The sequence below is a fragment of the Canis lupus genome, chromosome 31 (assembly GCF_048164855.1).
Source record: "Canis lupus baileyi chromosome 31, mCanLup2.hap1, whole genome shotgun sequence".
In the NCBI taxonomy this organism is placed as follows: domain Eukaryota; kingdom Metazoa; phylum Chordata; class Mammalia; order Carnivora; family Canidae; genus Canis; species Canis lupus.
This window is the reverse complement of record NC_132868.1, coordinates 6,481,863-6,506,014: the sequence shown is the minus strand read 5'-3', so window position 1 is coordinate 6,506,014 and position 24,152 is coordinate 6,481,863. Positions and strand designations below refer to the sequence as shown.

The 24,152-nt window shown below is 41.2% G+C and overlaps 1 protein-coding gene across 14 annotated transcripts in view; it reads right to left on the bottom strand.

Moving 5' to 3' along the window:
- SEMA5A (semaphorin 5A) overlaps positions 1-24,152 on the bottom strand; it is a 475,568-nt gene that overhangs the window by 169,246 nt on the left and 282,170 nt on the right. For all 14 annotated transcript variants that reach the window (XM_072807361.1, XM_072807363.1, XM_072807354.1 and 11 more), the window contains one exon: positions 10,752-10,814. In XM_072807361.1, coding sequence (XP_072663462.1) covers positions 10,752-10,814 — 63 coding nt within the window. The remainder of the gene's footprint in view (positions 1-10,751; positions 10,815-24,152) is intronic.

Genomic DNA, 24,152 nt, shown 5'->3' with positions numbered 1-24,152 from the left:
CCGTGCCGAGGCACCGTGCCTCACGAAAATATGGTGCTTTCCTTGGGTATGGAAGAGGTAACACATACACCATGGAGTCAGAAAGGGCCAGCTGTGCCTAGTGAATTTGAATTTTACTCCGAAAGCAAAAGGACTCATTTTCTGTTTTCACTGCATGAAGTCTGACCCGATCCAGTGTTGAAGGAGCACTCCATGTAGAAGCTAATCTTGTGACAGGGAGATTACAGTTCGGGAGACGGGCAAGGAAACCACTTCCCCAACTGGGGCCCTTGTCCCTTAGTGCCCGGACTGGGTGGGAGGTGTGGAAGGGCACGACCAGAGTGCAGTGAGCCACCAGGATGCGGTAAGGAACCAAGCAAGGGGCCAGAGCAGATGTCGTGTGATCCATGAGGATTTGAATCGCACACTGCCCTGCATAAGAAGCTCTGGATCGGATGGTTTGGCAACGCTCTCTTCAATCTGAGCGGAACCCCCACCTCCAGGCGGTGTTGATTTGCCATAACTCAGCCTGCTGGTGCCCTGGCCCTAAGGATGATGAAAAGAGCTAAGTCTGGGGATCTGCTTTCTAAATATGAAGTAAAATGTCAAGGGTAGATACTTCTCCCAATACCATAACTTAGCAAGAATAGTAAGAAATGATCACTGGCGACTAATCTGAACACACGTTGAGAAAAATAACAATAACAAAAAGGAATGAAAGCTCTAAGTTTGATATCAGAAGAATTAACAAATGAATGTAAACAGTGGGCGGTGCGTTGGGTAGCTGAGAAATGGAGAGGAGGCTTGTTTTGTTCTGTTCTATTTTGTTTTTGTGACTGGAGAAAGGGCAGAGAGTTCAAAAGAGAAAGAACAAAATATGGCTTCAAAGAGCCACACGGTCATCCCTTCCCAGGCTGAGGGAGCACAGGGAGGTTACGGAGGAGGGGCGCGGCGGCCCAGCCAAGTCAGGGAGCACGGGGGCACCGGGGTCTGCAAAGACAGGATAAAGGCGAGGATGGAAACCCGAAGCCTAAGCAAGGTCGGAGGGAGACTCCAAAAAGGCACCTTGGAGCACACAGGGCAGAGAGGGCTTGGTGCCTCAGCACATAAAACAGACACAGAAATGACACTGCCATGCCTAGGAGACAGGAAGTTCCCAACAGTGGAGAGAGGTAGGGATTTGGCTTGTTTTCTGTTGTGCTTTTAGAACTCTTTCCAGGAGGAGTGAAGATGTACAAGAACCTTTAAGGTGTCATTTTACTTTTTTCCTTTTGCTTGTAAAGATTTTATTTATTGCTTTATTCGAAAGAGAGAGTGAGAGAGAGCGAGTCCAAGCAGGGGGAGAGACGAGGGAGAGGGAGAACCAGACTCCCCACTGAGCAGGGAGCCCGATGCAGGGCTCAATCCCAGGACCCCAAGATCATGACCTGAGCTGAAGGCGGACACTTCACTGACTGAGCCCTGCCCCACCCCCCCACAAGGTGCCCCTTTTGCTGTCATTTTAAATCAAGAGACTAACACATATCCATGAACACAGTCAGGGGTAAGTTATTCCAAGATCCCAAGTGAAAGATGCTGTTTATAGACCTGGGGGAGAGAAAGCAAGTGCCTCTTATCAGTTCTGGGAAGGACAGAGCACAGGACAACACAATGTTTATCTCCCAAAAGAAAGACAAAAGTGAAAATAGGACCAGAGGTCATTAACACCCATGAAGGCCCATCACAAACATGACAAAGAACTGGAAGGATGGTTAGGGAGGGTGATCACCAGGATGCAGAAGTGTTCCAGGGAGGCAGGACAAATCCAACTTGTAATTTTTTTTTTTAATCTTGGAAAAAAGTAAATAAGGGCGGGCACAATATTATTTCAATTGGAACAGAGAAGTGTTAACAAGCCTGGTTGAGTAACCAGGACCATGTGAGAACACCTTGGCGGCTCTACTGTCTGAGAAGGGTCACGTGCCCATGCACCATGGATCACCTCCCAGCTCAGTGAGTCTGCAGAGCGGGGGTATGGAGGAACAGGCCAGGGACCAGGATGATCAGACATGGAGCTCTGTGCAGTCCTTCCCTCAAGGATACAGGACAGACCCAGCCCTGTGGTCCCGAGTTGCTTGAGATATATGGGACCTGACCAGTGTAATGTTCTAGATGAGTCCAGTATGCCAACCAGGGTGCACTGGAGGAGGAGGAGAGGAGGGGAGGAGGAGAAGAAGAGGTCAGCATTATCACTATCACTAAGGAGGCTAGGACGGTATGCTGGCTCCTCGTGTTCTGTAAGAGGAACTTTGGAGGCAGGTGCACTTCTGTGTCAAGAGCTTCTTAACTGTCAAGAGCTGAAGTCATCTGCCCAAAGTCTGGCTCAACTCATCTCAGAGCTTTCCCTGTTCTCACTCCCTTAAAAGTCCCCTCATGTTTAATTCACAGACTGCTTCCACTGATTCTAGAAGCAGGCAGGATGTGAATCCTAAACAAATAAGTGCATCTAAAATCATGTTTTTAAAGAACAATTGGGGTAAGTTCAGACAAAACAGATGCAGACCACATAGAAAGTAGAGGTACTTAGCTTTCAACCAACAGATAAATTTAGGAAATCAGAGAGTCAAAATTAAGAATGAAAGGAATGAAGCCCCAGCTCTGTAATAATCAGTCTCCTGCTGAAAATCTAAGACCCAAATTCTCCTGCGGAAAATCTCCTGGTGGATCGCGTTGTTGGTCATGGCTACAAATGTGGCTGTTTTACAGGTTATCTAAAGTCCTAGAAGTACAGGCATGACAGAGAAGTCCCTTTAGGAAATTCAATCATAGGTTTGTCTTAAAATTCAACTTACCTAAATATCTTTGAATTTCCCTTTCTCATCTAAGAATTTTTTCTCTTTTATCCCATTTCTGTATCTTGAAAATGGTTTAAAGGAATTTAATGAATTCTGGTTTTCCAAGAAGTCATAGTGCTCATTTCCAAGGCCATGAGCAGCCCCCACCACACGGCTTCTGTTGTTGATAATGAGAGTCATCTATCTACATTTTGATAATCCCACTTGAACACTGAAACGACCCATGTGCGCCTGTGATCCCACAGGCGGGTCAACCTGTCCTTGGCTTCAAACCAATTCTTATTTGAATTGATAGCTGGGGTGCATAGTTGCTGACTCACTAAACCGCTTTGAGACAGAGGCAGGCCAAGGTCCACGTGGTCTCAAGGACATATGGCCTTGACCCCAGGACAGAAAACACATGTCTTTAGGACCTTTGTTTTGAATGAGTTAACTGGTTTTTCCCTTATAGTATTTCATCATTTCCCCCCTTTCCAAACAGGTATGTTCTGCTTGAAGAAAGATTGTCACTGTGTAGGCGGATGATCTGTAAACAGGGTAAATGTCTCAGCAACGCCAGCCCATCTTTGTTAGGAGTAGGGGATGTGGGCTGGGAGCCTGGCAGCGTTTATGCTAATCACAGCGCTCCCAGTGACAGCAGCATGTCTCCCTAAGCGATGCATCACCTTTCCGAGCATCCAGAGCACCGAAGAGCAATTTATAGTAACTGCACGTGCTTCTTATGCTGACTGTATACTTACTGAAAGTCACAATTACCAGGTGAATCTTGAGGAACTGTATCACCCAATCAGATGTCTATATATTTATATATATGGCATATATACAAATGAGACATATATGTGTAAATCCTATATGTGTGTAAGAGACACATGTATTACATAGGTAGGCATGTGCATACAGGTTTCAAAAGTTTTTTTTTTTCTTTTCTTTTTAAAGATTTTATTTATTTGCTTTGAGAGAGAGTGCATATAAGCATGAGCAAGGGGAAGAGTAGAAGCAGAGGGAGAGAGAGAATCTCAAGCTGACTCCATGCTGAGCTCCCACAACACCCAGATCATGACCTGAACCAAAATCAAGAATCAGACAGCCAACCAACTGAGCCCACACGGGCACCTTCAGATTACCTAAGTTTAAATAAATATATAGACATGCTATTATAGTCATATTTATATGTGAATATGTAGATGTCATATCTATAAATATGTAGACATAAATACACACAGATGTATGTGAATATATGTTAATATATCTATTGTATGCTACGTAATACAGTGTATGGATAAATTAAAGTGTATTTATTATGCATATATTTACACAATGTGACTATTTTCAACTGAATTCCATGGAAAACTTGCTGGGGACACCTCAATTAAACAAAACAAGACTAAAACTTCCTGCACAGAACCTACACAGGTTGTGTTTCTAACCTAAAAAGTCCTCAATTTTTGCAGCAATTATATAAATTCAGGTCGATAGTGTGCTGCATGCATTAACTCAAGAATTCCAAATAATGGCACTTTGGGAGAAAATGTCCAAGATCCCTCCCTCCCCCCGCATGCCACCAGGTTCCCAGGCAGGATGGGGTCTAGTTGGCTTCTCCCCACCATCTGGAGTTGGCCAATCTCCTTGCACAGGGGGATGACATGGCTAGTGGGACCCCAGAACAGCAGGAAGGACAATCTACAGAGTCCTGGATGTCCATCAAAACTCTCCCACTACATAGCAAACTAATTCTAGGAACTTGGTGTTAAAAGTACTGAAATGAGGTCACGAGCAAGAAAAGTCTGAGAAGCATACGCTGCAACAGGTGCCTGAGGCCAACCAGGCCCTCCGCCTTGGGGACAGCAATGCCTTTCCCAAAGGGCGTGGCAGATACACTGACCCCAGACATGCAACTCTTGCTAGAGCACAGGAGAATTGCCCGTTTATGATTCAAATACTATTTGTTTAAAACACATTTACATAATTCTTAAGCCCATTTCTGCAATGGTGCTCCAAAAAGAATTAAATATGACCCATTTTATAATAAAAAGTTTTAAAATACATAATACGATGTTTCCTCCCCCCTTTAATACATGAAATGTTTGAGTCATTGTGGGTAAAGTCACCTGCTTTCTCCAAATGAGCTGAAAATTTTATAAATACGATTGAACTCAAACCTCACAAAGAATTGGCAGCCCGAGTACCTCCTTTGTCTTCTAAATGGGCCCAAATCAAAGATCTGGTGACATTTTCTTGACCTGGTTCCCTGAACTGTCATTTTAATGGACGACACGTGACATGGTGCCCGTGTGGGTCCGAGCAATAGCAGGGAAACAAAAGGAAAAGTGTCATCTCCCCCCTGCCCTGCTCGGCAGCCGGCTGAGGAATGTCCTCATCACAGCGGCAAGTGGGCCCGGGAAGCAGCGCCTCCGCCCCGGCGCCCGCACCAGGCACCCCCGCTCTGCATGCGCTGCAGTATGCGGAGCAGCGACGCCACTGTTCCCAGGCTGGAGGGAAAAATGAGATCAGTCAACGTGGCTGGCATTTTTCTCATTTCTGAGATGTCACATTTTGCATTATTCTTTTGATTTTGGGGAGAAGGGAAACTTTGTAATTCTGGTGCAGTTGTCATAATACAACTGCACAAACAAAAAATATGAAAAAGCTGAATTCTTATTTCTAAGCTCACAGCTCATACGGAAAGCCTGAATTAGGCTCCCCCAAACAGATGTTAGAGCTGTCCCTCTTGATCCACGAGTATGCCTTACAGACCTCCGGGGGATGTCTGAAACCACGGGCAGTACCAAGTCCTCTATGTACTATGATTTTTCCTCGACAGACATACCTATGATCAAGTGGATTTTGTAAATTAGGCACAGGGAGAGATGACAACAGCAAATAATGACAGAACAATTAATGCACTGTAGTGAAAGTTTTGTGAATGTGGTCTCTCCCTCCCTCCAGACGTCTTGTGTACTGTATTCACCCTTCTGTGAGTGATGATGTGAGATAAGATGCCTACGTGATGAGGGGACGCGAGGTGAATGATGCAGACAGCGTCACGTAGTGTTACAGTACTACTGACCTTCTGACATGACATCAAACAGAGAGGATCATCTGCCTCTGGACCATGGATTTGCGGTTGACCATGGATAATGGAAACTTCAAGAGGCAACACCGCGGATAAGAGGATTGCTTCTAGGTAAGCTGACTCTGCGAAAATGTTTTCGGATTTGGCCCCTTGAACTGTCAGAGAAATTTGGGTTGTCTGAATTGTGAATTCAGGGACTGGCCCTTGGGCAGGTGGTGTCTGGCCTGACCGCTCCTTTTCGTAGGAAGGACCTTGCTTCCCTCTCTTCTGTGTCCTTGGCGCTGGGCTCAGGCCTCTCACAGACAGCCACTATGTCAGGGGCTATTCTAAGAAGGTAACAGAGAAGCTAAGTAAAAAAAAAAGGAACTAGTGAAAGAGGATGAAGAGCCAGATGTCCTGTTGCTCTCCCTACCCATGGACCATCCCAACAGCGCTGCTTAGGCTGATGCCTCTGTAACCCATCACATCATTTTATGCACATGAACTTCTACCTCACACGGTTCTGCGACAAAACCGAATTCCATTTCAACTGAGTACAGGTTGTTCAAAAGTGTATATGGGTCTATCAATACACTTAATGCAACCTAAAATAACACGCGATCTCTCCTTAGAGGGCTGGCACTTGCCATTCATCTTCATCTGTGTTAACATATTCCTCTTAAAAAAATGCCATCTACAAATGCAGTTTGAATCAACTTGTAACTACTGAGATTTGCCATTGGTTTTAACCCATTAAAACTAGGAACAGGGGATCCCTGGGTGGCGCAGCCGTTTGGCGCCTGCCTTTGGCCCAGGGCGCGATCCTGGGGACCTGGGATCGAATCCCACGTCGGGCTCCCTGGTGCATGGAGCCTGCTTCTCCCTCTGCCTGTGTCTCTGCCTCTCTCTCTCTCTCTCATTCTGCGACTATTGTAAATAAAAAAAAATTTTTTTTAATTAAAAAAAAAAAAACTAGGAACATGTGAAATTTGATGGTCTGACTTTAGGCAATAATACTTGTTTTGCTCATTTGCCTTCTGTGTCACAGAGGACCCAGCTGAGGGTGTAATGACGGACCCCTTCTGTCAATCAAGTGTATGTTACCTAATGGAATGAAAGATGCTCTTTCCTATTTGTTTCTGATTTTCACTTGCCTAATTTCTAAGCACCAAACAACCAATGGTCACAGCTTAAGGCAAAGCATGGGTCAGTTTTGATTTAGCAGAAGCAATTTTTCACTCCAAGCAGTAAAGATCTGCTAGGAATAGGCTACCACACTAATTCTTATAAAATTATCGACTCAGGGATCCCTGGGTGGCACAGCGGTTTAGCGCCTGCCTTTGGCCCAGGGCGTGATCCTGGAGACCTGGGATCGAATCCCACGTCGGGCTCCCGGTGCATGGAGCCTGCTTCTCCCTCTGCCTGTGTCTCTGCCTCTCTCTCTCTCTCTGTGACTATCATAAAAAAAAAAAAAAAATTGACTCAGAGACTATCAGCAGGAGAAGGCTACATAAATAATCAGATGTTTTCCTTAAATACATAAGGGACCCAGGAGACTGATGGTCCAAAGAGGGGAAGGAAATCGTTATTTTTTAAAAAGTCCATGAAATGAATAAATATGATCTAAAGGAAGCACAAAAATCATTTGAAATGGACCGTGTAAAAGTTGCCAACACATTCAGCATTTGAAGAAATACAGTAGGTATTCTTAACCATGTCAGTATCTGGCAATCTCTGGAGAAATTTTTGGTTGTTTTTGGTTGTCATGACAGGGTGAGAGGGATTGATTATTAGCACCTAGTGGGTATCTGGGGACACTGCTACACATCCACAACAAGCAGGACAGACCCCACAACTAAAAATGATCTGCCCCTAGACATTGAGAGGGGCAGGATGAGGAGCGCCTAGGTGGTGCAGTCAGTTGAGTGAGCAACTCTTGGTTTTGGCTCAGGTTGTGATCTTGGGGTCATGAGATTGAGCCTCGTGTTGGGCACTGTGCTCAGGACTGAGACTGCTTGAGTTTCTCTCTCTTCCTCTCCCACCCCAGCTCTCTTCCTCTCTCTCTAAAATAAATAAATAAATAATTATTTAAAAAGAGGGGGCATGGTGAGAAACCCTGAATTAATAATGTTCACCACCCAAGTGCGGGTCTCATGTGCTTGGTCACACATCAAAACACTGGGGTTACACTTTCAACAGAGGCTGTGTCCTGGGTTCAACAAGAAACCATCAGGCCCAGCTCCCAGCAGAGGGCCATGGATTGCATATTGAAAATGCAGCATGACAGCAAAAATACAAATGGCTATTGGTAACTGGTGTAATGTGGGGGTGCAGCAGGAGCAGGAAATCCTGCAGAAAAAGATACAAATCCCAGGCAGTAACTAGGGAAGGCAAAGGGGTAGTGCAGGCAAGATGAAACCAGGGGAATGCCTGAGATGAGGCCCCTTGTAAGGGTAGGAAGGCACGGCCCCCCACAGGTCCAGGTTACACCCATGCTGAGAGATAGGCACTGAGGTAGGTGTCCACCAAGTTTGTTGCTGGGTTTCCCCAAACTGAAGTGTGCTGACTGGCATGCTCACGGACCCAGAAGGAAGAAGACAAGGAAGAGCTAAAGCCAGAAAAAAAAAAAAAAAAGAAAAAAAAGAAAAGAAAAGAAAAGAAAAGAAAAGAAAAGAAAAGAAAAGAAAAGAAAAGAAAAGAAAAAAGAAAAGAAAAGAAAAAGATAAAGACAGAAGAAGGAGAGGAAAAACAAGAAGGAGGAGGCATAGCCACAGACCCTGGAAGGCACCTATGATGCCGGGCAAAGGGGATGATGAGGGTATTGGAACCATGGAAACAAAGGTCAATGCTTTCTGCTGGTAGAAGGAAACAGTCTTTGCCCCCAGCGCCCTGCGTAGTCCTGCCTCTCCACATCACAGTCAGGCCATCTTATCTGAGGAACTCCCTGTGCTCTGGTGAGCAGGGGGCAATGCATCTGGTGTAGCAAGACATGAAAGCATTCCAGGGAGGAAAAGCAAACCATATAAAAAGCACCTTTTCAGACAGAGTTTTACACATAATTTCTCCAAACTCAGTAATAATTCATTAGTTACTTATCATTTATTTTGTGGGGCATTTTAAAAGACAATTTTCCTGGGTTTTGTAACCTGGGTTATCTTTACATCTTCTTGTGTCTCTGATGATTTATCTCAGAAGCATTTTCTGAGGTTAAAGATCTCCCAGTAAATTGCCTTCATCAATTTCTGCCTTTTTTTTCTTTCTTTGTCTCCACGTGTTTTCCCTGGCTAAGACTGCATTTTATTTCTTCCCCTTTCCTTCTTCCCAGGTTCTTTACTCGGTTTTGGAAAACCCAATAACTAAGTGTGCTGACATCTGCCTCCATGTCTGACTCTCAAAATTGTTCAGTTAAAAGAAAAACGGGCAATTAAATTGGATGAAATAAAGCATTTAATGTCTTTCACAAACAACAGAGGATCACTCGCTTCATAGGCTAGATTTCCCCCAAGCTCTTGGCTCTGGGATCACATGTACATGGGGAGCCTTACTTGCTACTCTCTGGGTATCTGCTTTCTTGTGTGACCCAAGTTGTGATTCATATTGGAAAGGCCCGTGCTCCAATACAGTAGGACCATCCCTCTCAAGATAAGACCTGATGAGCCTATGTACCAGCTGCAAAGGAATTCCTCAAGATGATCCAGTATCACTTTCTCAGAACCAGATTTCCTGGATGGAGGAATTCTGCTTCTATGGAGCCAGCTATACATGTGGAAGCAGGTCTACCCTATTCACAGTTGCTCAAGAAATGCATTTCCAACCTTAGCTATAAACTACTCTTTCTTTAGGAACTTGGGGATGCTGATTTTCAAACAGGAAGGGAGGGGGTAGAGGAGAGAGAGAGAGAAAGAAAGAGAGAGGGAGTTTATTTTATAGATATTTTAAGATTGATTATAAAGAAAGCTCATCATTTTAGATATAATTTTACGATTTTTTAAATTGAAATTCAATTTGCCAACATATAGTTGTTTAGTTCATTAGTTTCAGATGTAGTGTTCAGGAACTCATCAGTTGTGTATAACACCCAGTGCTCATCCCATCATGTGCCCTCCTTAGTGCCTGACACCCAGTTACCCCATCCCCCCACCCACTTTCCCTCCAGCGACCCTTTGTTTCCCAGAGTTAAGAGTCCCTCATGGTTTGTCTCCCTCTCTAATTTTTCCCATTCAGTTTCCCTCCTTCCCTCATGGTCCCTTTCACTATTTTGTATATTCCACATATGAGTGAAACCATATGATAATTGTTTTTCTTCGAGTGACTTATTTCATTCAGCATAATACCCTCCAGTTCCATCCACATTGATATAAATGATAGGTGTGCATCCTTTCTGATGGCTGAGTAATATCCCATTGTATATATAGACCACATCTTCTTTATCCATCATCTGTCAAAGGACATCGTGGCTCCTTCCACAGTTTGGCTATTGTGGACATCGCTGCTATGAACATTGGGGTGCAGGTATCTCGTCATTTCACTACACATCTATCTATTTATCATATTGTCACTTTATAGAATCATCCCTAAGATATGATTGGGGGAAATTAAAATGTTATTTTTAAAAATCAGGCCTATATTTCCAAATGATATCATGGCCAACTGAATCTCTCTCTAACTTAGCCTAATGATTAATAGTGCAAATCAGATCTGATTTGCATTTTGAATCTTTTTTGCAAACTGAGGTTAATCTTGATTTAATGTTAAAACCTTGAGAACCTACTGTACATTTATTTTAAATCCTACTTTGTTTATCTTTTTCAATTACAAGGCACCATCATCAGGAACGTATAGTCCTGCCAAACAGCAGTGACTACACATACCTGCATGCTCCTTACCTTGGATTTACCCTTACTGTAACAGGCCTTCTTGGTGGCTTCGTCACACTCCCACTCCACAGCCTGTAGGAAACACCAAAATGACAGTGACTTAATATGGTTTTGATTGAATAAGAGGGGGAAAAAAATAAGGCATCGGTACTTAGAGTAGGAAATGTGGGCATAATATGGCATCAAAGTTTTCATACTAACAGAATTTACACAAAATTTATGAAATTCACTCATAGGGGCTTATATTTAGCTTTGAAATCAAAGCATTTTCAAGGACTTGTCCCCTAAGCATCTGTACTAAGCACAGTGTGATATTGAGATCCCTGTAAGAAAGGTACATGCAAGGAGTTGGTGGCTACTGTGCTAATTACTGAAAGTATCACTTCAGTGAAATCACAGGATAGACCCATGGGATCTATCCAGCATGCTGGAAAGAAAAGCCATGGAACAAAATGATGTAAATACTCATTTAGACATTTGTATTTTCTGTTAATAGAATGTCATTTATCAATATTCAAAGATAATGGAGCAAGGATGATTTTGTACATTCTTACTCCCAAGATCCATATATAAATGATGAACAATCAGAGAAATAACTCCTGCAAAGAGCACATCTACTACTTCATCCAATACCAAGAATTCTCACACTGTTAGGAGCTCTGACTAAATAGAGCCACAACTCTCGAGCATGTTTTCCCAAACTTTCCAAATCTAACTCATAATGATCAAGTTGATGTGTACTGTTTCACATATGCAGCTGCCTCACATATGGAATCTGTGATTAGCTGAGATAGTATACAGCCCTTACTTCATAGGAAGAAATGATGATGACTGCAAATATTAACGATCTATATGCTGAGATTGTGAATTACTTCTTTGAGCAAATTTAAGAAACTGAGTTATCTTTTGTATTATTGCATGAAATGTGGATTTATGTTTTAGCTTATTATTAGAGCTAGATTTCCACAGAATTTAGGATTTCTGGAGGACCAGTTAAATCATTATGAGTGATTTTTTTCAAAAAAAAAATTTTTTTTTTGAGAGAGAGAAAGCCTGAGCAGGGGAAGGGGGTGGGCAGGGAGACAATCATAAGTAGGCTCCAAGCTCAGCATGGAGCCTGATGTGAGGCTCAATCTCACAACCCTGAGATCATTACTTGAGCCAAAATCAAAAGTTGGATGCTTAACCAACTAGGCACCCCATTATCAGAAAAAGTAAGTAGGGGGCAATTTTTTTGTGAATTTGAACTAGTGTTAAATAATAAACTAAACTAAATTAAAAATAAGCTACTGTCAAATAATATGAAGGAGAAAAATGGCTTCACTCTTACTTCTAGGAAGATATTATTCTCTTAGGTTTAGAGAATTACAAAGTAATGGTGCATCATAATCTAGTATTGACTGTCCTCCAAAGAATGTTACATAATAGAGATTAAAACACAAAGCACTGTATCTTGTATAACTTATCTTCCTTGGCAAACATGAGTCCATAAGTGAAGTATTCTAAAGAGAACCACTTCCTTCCGTGTCTTTCAAAGAGAAACAATATTATAACTGCTTTCCCGGGGGGTAGACTTAGAGATTTTTATCAGTGTCAACATTTGATAAGAGAATTTGTTAATTTTCTGTGATGTCTTCCTGTTCATAATGTTTAATGGCAGCAATAAAATCACAGCTAGTCAACATCTGATCCAAACAAATGACTTGAATTCTGTGCAAGGATGACAAATACTTTCATGAAAAGGGATGACACCTCCCGAGCAGACATAAGGGCTTCACATGTAGTGGCAGATCTATGTGTCCCCCAGGGGGTTAAAATAAGTGCATTACTATTGTTCCAAATGGACCTTTCCTTTCTTAGGTCTCTTTATAAAACTCACTTTGCTATTTGTATTTAAACAAAGATATCCATATTTTGCCTTACTGAAACTAAGAACAGAATTGATACACTATGATATGGTCTTTTACAAAGTTGACCCATTTGCAACTCTGACTTACCATCACCAGGAGGATGTGGTTATATAATTGCAAGGATGACCACAAAGTAAAAAAGATTTAAATAAAGAGGTATTTGTAGGGGCTCTTGTTAGCCCAGTGATTTTACTGAAAGTTAAATAGTAATTCCCTTTTCAGTCAATTTAAGATCTATGAGGAGCATGGTTAGACCCAAGGCAGCAAGAATATTTATCAATGCCATCAAAATTGTTCATTAAAGCGTTCTGTCGAAATGGCAAACAAACAGTCTTCCCAGTCTGCCTGATACCCAAGTAGCCTGTGCGTTTTCAGATAAACAGAGGCCAAGGATTGGATGGGGAAAGTAATAGAAAAAAGAATATAAGTTTTCAAAAATATTGCATTACTTTATCCAGTTTAGCAAGAAAGAGCACCTGCACACACAAGTTTATTAGACCAACAGAAAATAGGACAAATCTTACAGATATTTCTGAAGAGTTATTAAAAGAAGCAAAGTTACTTCTGAGGCATTTTTATTACAGTATAACCGGCTTTCCAATAATATTCAAATCCAGAATTAATTGAAGACCAAGACTGTACGCTTTTTCTGTTGATTCAATTCCTGCCTGAAGAGAGGACAGGATAGACATGATTTATACTAGAAATGGACTGAACTACCTATTGCAGGGCTGGACAAATATTACTGGATCACAGATTCTGATCACAAAATGTATCACAGAATGCAGTGGGGAAAACACGTCTTTCCCAGATTGGGCTAAAATCAGATGTTCCTGCTAATCCTATAGAGTCTTTCTATTCTCTCAGTACACTGGACTTTACCCATTTGACCACATCACAACTATAGGAGGAAATAAAAAATAATAATATCACTTTCATTAGAAAGAAATACGAGTATCAGCAAAATCTTCCTGTACCAGAGTTTATTTCTCAGTTACTCCCTCTGTTTGGAATTTTATTATGTTTTAACCTGGTCATAACTTTCTTTATTTCACAAGATTTGTTCTAATCAATTAAATTTCTTTTAATCAAGTCTCCTTGCTGTATTCTCACAGGAGATTCATTGTTCTTCTTTCATGCATCATAATTTTGGAACAAATCCCACTACTGATTTGTGAAGCTGTCTTTCCAGCTGACTACCTTTTAAGACACTTTTCTATCTACACAAACCTATCTTTATGACAGTCAAAACAAATGCGAAGGCGTTAACATTCTACATCTCAGATCTCAGTACAGCACTCATGATCTTATTTCCTGAGTCTTTGCGTTCTTTTTTAAATCTAATTTTTATCACTTCTTGTCTTTTTCTATTGCGCAGTAGCCATGTAGAGAAAAAAAATCTCAATTCTCTATTCTGCATTTAATCTTCATTATACTTTTTGGCAGCAGACATGTAGCAGTAATTTTGTGGTTACTTGGCTATCCAAAGACTATCCACAGTAGGCAAAGATGGGGAAGCATCTATATCTTAAGAGACATGAGGAATCCCATTTATGGAACCTTTTTTTGTTTTGTTTTGTCTGTAAATACATACCGGTAACATCTGTGCTCTTCAACTACTTACAGAAGCTTTGCTATACACATATGCTCATTCTCTCTCTCATGTCATACATAGTGAAGTATCTACCTATCAAGTGCAAGACACTACACTACATAATTTTGGTGGAAGAGAAATAGACTCATAGGTGATATCTGCACATGACGGATAAGTCTATGATAAAATAGAAGTGTCTTCCATCAGTCTGGACAACATCTTTCTAGCTCTGAGAATTTCCAGTGGTCATTTCCATCGTTCCAATAGCCAAGTGCATTTCCGATCCAGGGATACCCTGGAACGTACAACATCATCAGCTTTCCAGAAGTCACAGTGCTATAGATGGAAAAGGAAATAGAGTAGGTTTACAGAAAATCATTTCATATCTGCAGAAACCCTGGGGATGTAAGGAAGCGTGACACAGTACATACCTCACCATCACGCACATACACATGCTCAAGTTGTGATAAACGGAGCTCTGATCTCAGGAGTAAATCAAATGTGGGAAAGAAATAAGGTTGGTTCTTTGTATGTACGTGTTACATACATTTAAATCCACAGTTCTCAGAAGTATATAAACAAAGCTGCATATTATCACATTCCGCAGCGAGAGGAGTTAATTAGACAGGGACCAGCAAAGGCAGATACTTTTCATAAAAATGAAGAGAACAACATTCTAGGCAGATGGGCCACTACTCTTTCAGCAGATGGCTTTGCTAATTAGATACTGGCAAAAGATAACATTAAAAAAACTAGTTTAATTACACAGTGCCAAAAATTAGCAACCACCTGAGGGCTTCTTCTTCTTTTTTTTTTTTTGACATCACATTCATATTCTTCTGTTATGTATTTCTGTGAAACACTGGAGAATGTTAAATCATGGTGGCAACTGTAAACAAATTGCCAGGGAATGTGAGACCATACCCCTGTACAAGACAAGCAAAACACAAATGAGTTGGAACTTGAAATAACTGATTTTTATGTAACGTCAATAAAGTGTTAATCCAGTTATCCTTAAGCATGGACATGTCCGCGAATTACCTTTAGGGGCCACACATGGCAGGATCAAAACACGTGGAATCTGAGATGGAAATGGTGGGTATTGAAAGACAGAGGGGTAAAGAGTTTAGTCAGTTCGGAGGAATTTGTTCTACATTCCTCTGCCTTTACTTTGTAGCGTCTATTGTATATTTGCTTTCAATATCAATTTGCAGTACATTTGCCTTCATGTTCATGGCAAATATAGAAGTCTGCTTCATTGATACTGGTGACTTCCGAATCAGAGAACTACATGGGAACGTTAGTCCTATTACCTAACGACTAGTTTTTGATTCTCATGACACTGACATCATCTACAATTACATAGAAATCCCATAAAAATGTGTTACTACCATTTTTAAAATCCTTATATGAAAGTCTGAGATCTTCCACATCCGAATATCAAATCAGACTTACTTTGATAGCTACTCACTCGAGTTCCCAAATTGTTAAATGTTTGTTGGACCTTTTGTTTTTTGGTGGATCTTTTTAAGATTTTATTTATTTATTTCAGGGAGGGAGAGAGAGAGAGAGAGAGAGAGAGAGAGAATGGGGGGGGGGAGCAGAAGGAGAGGGAGAAGAAGACTCAGTGCTGAGCACAGACCCCTAAGATCATGACCTGAGCCGAAATCAAGGGTCAGATGTTTAACTAACTGAGCCACCCAGGCACCCTCTTTGGATCTTTTTAAATTGAGCATTGCTTTTTAATCGAGTAGACAGTATATTAGATTCCTAGAGCTGTCATAACAAAGTACCATAGACTGGGTGGCTTTAAACAGTAGAACCTTACTCCCTCACAGTTCCCAAGGCTAGAAGTCTGAAACCAAAGTGCCAGTCAAGTTAATCCTTCAGGAGTCCCTAGGAGAGTCTGCCCCCTGCTCCCCATCCCAGCCTCTCGTGGAGGCCAGCAGCCTTGGTGTTTGAGGGCTTCTGGAAGCATCACTCCAGCCTCTGCCTCCATTTGTCCAAATGTTCTCTTCTTATAAGGGCTCCGGTCTTTGACTAAGGCCCACTCTATGCTAAGAAAACCTCATTTAGCTTATTGCACATGTAAACACTCTACCTCCAGATAAGGTCACCTTCTGAGAATCTGGGGGGACATGAATTTTGAAAGGATACCATTCAACCAGGTATAGACGGTGTATATAAAAGTAACAGTTTGAGATTGACAACTGCTAGTACACAAATGAGGGTCATTGCTTCACCAGAAATCAGCTGCCAAGTCTTAGGCAAAATACTGACAATTTACAAAACTCTTACATCATGCTGACCACAGAGCTGGGTGCTTTCTATACATTTTCTAAGTTTCTTTATAATTTTATGCAGGGGATTAACATTACTCTAGTATTCTGGATGAGGACACTGGCTAACTGAATTACCAAAAAGCCATAAAAATAGTAATTGGGACATTGAGATTTGAACTTGGTAACTTGGACTGAAGCCTGTGCTCTCCAGCTACTGAAATTGTTAAAGAAAGTGACCCTCATTTCTGATTGTCACACTTTCTTTGTCCCACGGTTTAGAAAGATACATGTCTACATCACAAATTTATGCACACCTAAATTCAGAGCTGCTGGCATTCAGTAAATATTAATTAATCATAAAAGACTTTGATTCTGGGGTAGTTCAGTAGCTCAGTTAAGCTTCTGCCTTCAGCTCAAGTCATGACCCCAGGGTCCTGGATCTAGCCCCACATCTGGCCCCTGCTCAACGGAGAGTCTGCTTCTCCCTCTCCATCTGCCCACCCCCACTTGTACTCTCTCTCTCTCTCTCTCTCTCACTCACTTGCTCACTATCTCAAATAAAATAAAAATTTTTAAAAAAAGACTTTGATTCCTTTGTAATGAGTGTACTCATTTTTAAAGTTTCCAGACTGATGCTAGTATTGATCTTAAGTGGGATGGGACATGATTCACTAATGAAACTCTAGGTTCAACAATTATATGATCAAGATATAATATAAGATGGGGTGCCTGGGTGGCTCAGTGGTGCCTCTGTCTCTCATAAATAAATAAAAATCTTAAAAAAAAAATGATGCTATTAACAGAAGTGGTACCGGAAGGTAAGCCTAGTACCAAAAGCTGCTCTGCTTTGGGTTTCTTTCTTGACAATGATGTGAGGCCTTGCAAATATTAAAAAAAAAAAAAAAAAAAAAAAAATAATGAATAGCATATTGGCATGGGATGATTTGTAAGATACAGAGCAACTCTAGGGACAAACAACTTGCTATATAATAAAAGTTGTCCTGGAAATGTCTTTGCAAGGATAACATTGTAGCATGGCTTTGACCAAAACATTCCTATGCACAGCACTTGACGACTAGCAATCATATTCTAAAGCCATTGGGAAAAGTGAAGAGAGACAACTGTGGCCCAAATACAAGAATGAGCCATATAATGAAATTTCTTTTGGAAATGTAGTCAAATGGTTCAAAGGGAATTTATCACACAAGCAATATGAAGGACCAAGGTATTTATTTTGAGACAACATGAAACAGATGTAGAAAAAGATTCCAGCAATCACAGCTTGAACATAAATGAAGATGCAGACACATGATAATTCTTATATAAGTTACATACTACTTATGACTTTTGTGTGTTAGCTTTCTCTTGCCAGAATTGTAAGGTCACCTATGTCACAGTCATTCAGTTTTGGTCTCATTATTGTATATTCTGGCTGAAACCTAATGAAGACATTCCACATAAACTGTCAGCTTAACAGCCAATATAGATTTATTTATTTAGTTTTAAAGATGTTATTTATTCATGAGAGACACAAAGAGAGACAGAGGAAGAGACACAGGCAGAGGGAGAAGCAGGCTCCATGCAGGGAGTCCGATGTGAGACTCGATCCCGGATCCTGGGATCATGCCCCAGGCTGAAGGCAGACACTAAACCACTGAGCTATCCAGGCGTCCCGCCAATATAGATTTAAATAGATGAGTGTTTGTTTTTAGTTTTTCCATCAATATTTTCTTTTCTTTTCTTTTCTGAAACTGGCTTCATGAAAACAAACAACACTTCATACCTGATTACTTTTCTCTGCAGTCCTGCATTAGAATATGTGCACTAGATTCACTGGAGTACACAGAAAGCCCAGATTATAGATGCTTACTGGGGACTTATTTTATATCCACTGAGCCAACCACTCAGAATTTATTTACTATTCACATTATGATGCTGGTTTCCTGAGATGCATCCTACCACTACCAAGATTGACTTTACTTCCAGTTTCAGAACATATCGATCTAGTTGCCAAATCTCAGGATATACTGAAAACCCTTTTTATGAGCCTTATTCAGCATTATTTCCATAAATTTTTGTTTGCAGCTGAGAAAAATGAACATTAAAATTTGTCTTCTGGTGTACATTTGGGCAGTTACATTTCTTTCTTATTTTAAAGAAAATGTGAAACTGGATGATATACTTCTGTTCAAGAAACATTACTTATAATATGATCACAATGTTAAATGAGAACTTAATGAACATTATTGATATATTCATTTCCAGTTAATATTTAATATTCTCATGATTTTATGAATATCTGCTGCAACTTATTAAATCAAATAAGTTAGCATTAAACAATACTTTTTGAGTTTGCCATTTATTTCCTAAAACATTTATCTCTCTTCTCTAAAGAGTTTACTTACCAGAGGTAAGTCCTAAAAATCTTATCACAACTATTACTAAAATCTTAGATGAGAAAGACCTCTATCCAGCAAAGAACCTCAGAAGTATTTCATGTCTGAGAATGAGAGGTGAGTTTTTTTATTTAAGATTTTATTTATTTATTTATTTATTTATTTATTTATTTATTTATTTATTTATTTGAGGGGGAAGCAGAAGAAGAGAGCGAATCCCAGGCAGACTCCATGCTGAGCACAGAGTCTGACGTGGGGCTCGATCTCATGACCCTGAGATCATAACCTGAGCCAAAATCAAGAGTCAGATCCTCCACCGAATGAGCCCCTCAGGCAGCCAAGAGCAGGTGGATTTTGGGTACACGTGATGTCTAAGATATTTTGTTTGAAAATGGAAATTTTTTGGTATAATTTTACAAGAAATTGTGATGAACATCTTTCATGGTCCCCCTCCCCAATTTGGTCCATTCTCCGTAGCTTTACTGCTATCCCAATCAGCGGGAATTGGCAATTCACTGCCAAACGCTGTAACTTTACCCAACTTCCTATGAGGGAACTGGGTTCTATGGCTCTGGCCGCACCCAGAAACACACATTTGTGCACGTCAGGGTGAGACTGTGGTAGACTGATAACAGCCCCACAAAAGATTGCCACATCCTATGCCCTGGAGCCTGCGGATGGTACCTTGGATGGGGAAAAAAGGACTTGCAGATGTGACTGCATTAAGGATCTGGGGATGGGGAAATTACCCTGGATTATTCGGGCGGCTCCCAAATACAATCTAACATACCCTGAAGAGGAAGGCAGAGAGGGGTCTGCACACACGGAGGAGAAGGCAGAGCGGCCCTGAGGCAGAGACTGGAGTGATGCAGCCACAAGTCAAGGAAGGCCAGCAGTCGCCAGGATCTAGAGGAGGCAGGGAACAGATTCTCCCCTAGAGCCTCCAGAGGGAGCATGGCCTATAAGACACCTCGGTCTTAGCACCATAAAACTTATCTTGGACTCCTGGCCTCTGGAACTGTGAGAGAATGAAGTTCTGCTGTTTCCAGTCCCCATGTTTGTGCTAATTTGTCACAGCAGTGATAGAAAAATAATAGAGGCATATGTATATATGAACTACACACATGCACACACACCCACACGTACAGATGATCTTCATGTTAGCAGGTGGATAAATTCATCTTCATGTTTCTGCCAAATATCTGAGTCAGTCCCTATAAATAGGAAAGATGCATCCCTGATCCCAAAGAGTTGCTGGGGAGTTCGTGCTGCAGTTTGGGGAGTACTGAAGGGGAACACAGATATAGATAAGCGTGAATGAAGGGCAGGTCCCAAGAAGGCAATGCTTGGGCTGGATGTGAAGAGACTGACCAGTGAATGAGGAGATTCAGGGGTGGGCATTCATGACAAGCAAGGAAAGCAGCCAGTGCAAAGCCCAGAATGCTAAGAAAGTATATTTGTGTGAGGAACTGAAAGTTGCTAAGGCGGGGAACAGAGAGGGATATGGCTTTACAGGCTGGCATATAGTTAAAGACAGGACTCACGAGCTATGCCCCTGAGTTCAGAGTTTTCATGAGCCAAGAAAAGCCAAGGGTCAGATAGTAAACAAGATGCCAGCACAGTGAGATGAGTAACTGAGAAAGACCTCTGGGGCTGCTTGGGCCTCGGGGGCGGGTGGTGGGTGAACGGGACTCTGGTGTAGAGGTTGTGGCAGGCAACCAGCAGGCAGATGCTGATACAAGCAGGGACAAAAGGATGGGCAACGCCCTCCCTAGTGGGAACAGCACTACCTATGGTCAAAGCAGACGTTGATGTGAGGGGATGCCACACACTCGACCCAGCCTGACAGTGGGTGGACATCAGTTGGCCAAGTCTGTCTAATATATAACAGAAAAGCCTGTCCCACCCACTCCGGTGGCTGGACTGGGCACCATGCATGATTCTGGATTGCCTTCCAGACCCCCAGAAGTAACTCTAGTCTTAGAAAAGTAACACTACCTTTACCATGCTGGCTGAAGAAAAACACAATAGGATAATAAATGGATTTCCCGAATAGCAGAGTAGTTCATCCCCACCCCCCACCCTGCGCACACACACACACATCCATAGGCTATTTGGATCACCATACTTTTGAATTAAATACATGTTTAGTTCATTGGTAATAAATTCTGGTTTTACAAAACTACCTGAAAATAAATCACCCAAACAAATCATATTAATTACATGATTAATCAAATTAATTACATGAGAGGTATGAGAAATTCATACTAGTTCAGTACAGGAACTTCACTTTTAAAGTCATATGATCATGACTGACTTGCTTGGAATTCTGTGTCCCGAGTCAAGCAAATGTGATTAAATAAAAAACAGAAATGCAAAATGAGGGAAAACTCATAACCTTTGACATATAGGACATTTAGCAAAGAAGTTGAAATTAATAAGTGGAAGAAAACAAGAAAAATGGAAAAGAAGAAAATTAAGTTTTTCATATCTTTTAGGATTACACTTCTCTTAGATTTTTTACATGTGTGGAAAATTCAGAAAGAAATATGCTATTAAAAATGTAATATTTATGCAGCTTCCAAACCAGCCACATTCAGAATTAATGTGAGAGTTTCAGGTATATTAGGGTCTCCATTATAATTCTCAATATCAACAGAGGAAATTTAATGCTACTTTGAGTCTGTGATTTTCCAAGTATTGACTGGATGAATTCACAGGTGCCCACCCTTTGGATCCACATAGTGAGTTCAAAGAAACCCAATAGATAAACCTGTACTGTAGAAAGCTCTGGCTCACTCTGGAGTTGACACAATGTTTCAGGCATAAGTGGTAAACAGAGCAGCAAGGTAACAACAGAGACCAGAAAATCAGACAACATGTGACAGTAAAATACCCTAAAAGAGCGCCAGCAAGATATATCAGGGAAAATATCCTGGAGGTCCTGATGGGGATGATGTCTGCTACTTTTCTACCCAACACTACACACATTCACCTCCCAACAGCCATGAAACACAGGCACTACTATCAGATTAACCCTACACAGCAGGTGGCAGAAGAGGTAACTCGCCAAATGTCACCAAGCTATCAAGTGGATGACGCAGGATTTGAACTCAGGTCATCCAGCTTCAGCATCCATTTGTCTTAAACCATGTGCTCTGACCTCATCTTTCAGGGAGTGCAACGCAAGGACCTCCCAGATTTCTAATTCCTTCCTGTCTCACCAAGGTCCCACCGAAAGACTGAGTTGGCTTGCTTTGAACTTGTCAGAAGAAATAACACGTTGCTTTCTCTTTGTAATAAATGGGAAAAGGGCTTTGGTGGGGAAATGAGAAATAAAAGAGTTTGAACAGACGATGCTTCTTCACTTTGTCATTACGGAGATTTTGACGGTTCCATTGTAGATTTCATATGAACCCATTCGTTTGGACATTTTGGGCTGGCAACCCCTCCTACCCTGAGTTCTGAAAGGACATAGATAAGACAAAAGTAAATTTAATCGAAAATAGCTTATCATTCTGCAATGCTGTGGAATTATCCAAACCAACATGAAATTATATCAAAAGCAAGACAAAGAGCATGTATGAGCAATAAGTGTGCATACAATCCCATCTTCCAGGACATTACGCTGGGGTAAAGATTATTAAACTACCTACAGAGTAATTCACACTGGGTTATATTCCCAAAGTGAGTCTATGTATTGGATACGAGAGAATAAAGGAAACACTATCCCACGGAGATACCAGGCAGGTTGAGTTGAAAAGCACCACGGTCAACAGAGCCCAGGGTCCTGGATATGGCATGGACCCACATTATGCAGGCATAGCCAGGAAAACACACTTGAATTTCTAATCTGAGCTTCTAAGGTTCTATGACCCTCCCACTCCGGTGAAAAGTGGGTCGTTACCTCCCCATGTGTAACATGGAGGTCAACCTCCTTCTCTCATAGCACAGAGCAGGGGAACTCTGAGGAGGTAACAGACCATCCAAGAATCACCACAAGGTCCCAGAGAGATAAGGACAAGAGGCACTCCTGGGTTCTTATCCTGGGGGGAGCTAGCCTGCCTTTTCTCCAGATCTCTATTCCCCGACCCCAAACAGTTGCTCCAACCCCACTGCTGTCTTCTTAATGCAGGGGCCAGCCTTTCAGAGTCTCCCTATATGGTCTCAAGAATGGCAAGAGCACCACTAATAAACAGGGAAGCCAAGCATTCTCCCCAGAGCCATTACATAGGCTGCAGAGAAGCACTGTGCTTTCAATTTAATATTTTCTAGGACAATCATGCCCTAAGAGTGCTAATGTCTCTGAGATAAATCATGCTAACAGAGTTATCCTCACTTCCTAAGGCCTACAGGTCTGGTTAGGCTGAATATTAAGAGGAGTAGATTTTTTTCTTTGTTTTTATAAATAAGATAACTTTTCCCTATACATATCTATATGTGCTCTCAAGGGCAACTGATTTAATGGATTACGATGATGGATAATTAGGCCTCTTAATTATTTTCTTAGGATTATTGTAGCTGTGAAAATCAAGTCATATACACATACATCCAAATAGCAATTATAAAATATTTAATTGCTTTTTAATTTAGAAATGATTTCTGGTTTTGAGAACTATCTCTGTCCCAGTGTGTTCATCATTTTCATTGCATATTCAAAGACCTTATCAGTCTATTTATAACTATTTTGCTTGGGTTACCTTCTATGGTATTTTGACAAATGTCATTCTTAATTACTTAGATTTGTGTTCAGATCAACACATAATCTGGGTGATTCAGCCAACACATAATGTTTAATTACCCAGTTTTAATTTAATCTATTTTTAAAAATGGACGCAGCAAGTCCAAAAGTGATCTAGAAAATCTCTGAATCTTACCTTTTCTAGGCACCAGACTCTGGGCATTTCACAAAGATTTCATCCCTAGGCCTTCTCTGCCAATGTTCGCTTTTTCTTTAAATAATGGTGAATCCCAGGAAAAAGAAACTCTTGGCTTAGTGAGTAGCTTCTATATTCCCTCTACATCAGTGATAAACAACAATGGTACAACAGCATAATAATTCTAAGCTGACAACGCAGTTTCTCCTCCAATGTGTAAAAACACGAAGGACAGTCATTGAGGATTGTCTGAGTTTAATATTAGGTAAACTCACAATATATGAAATACAGAGAGAATTCTATGTTATCTTATGTAGTCATTTTTTAAGACTTCTTTATTTATCTAAGAGA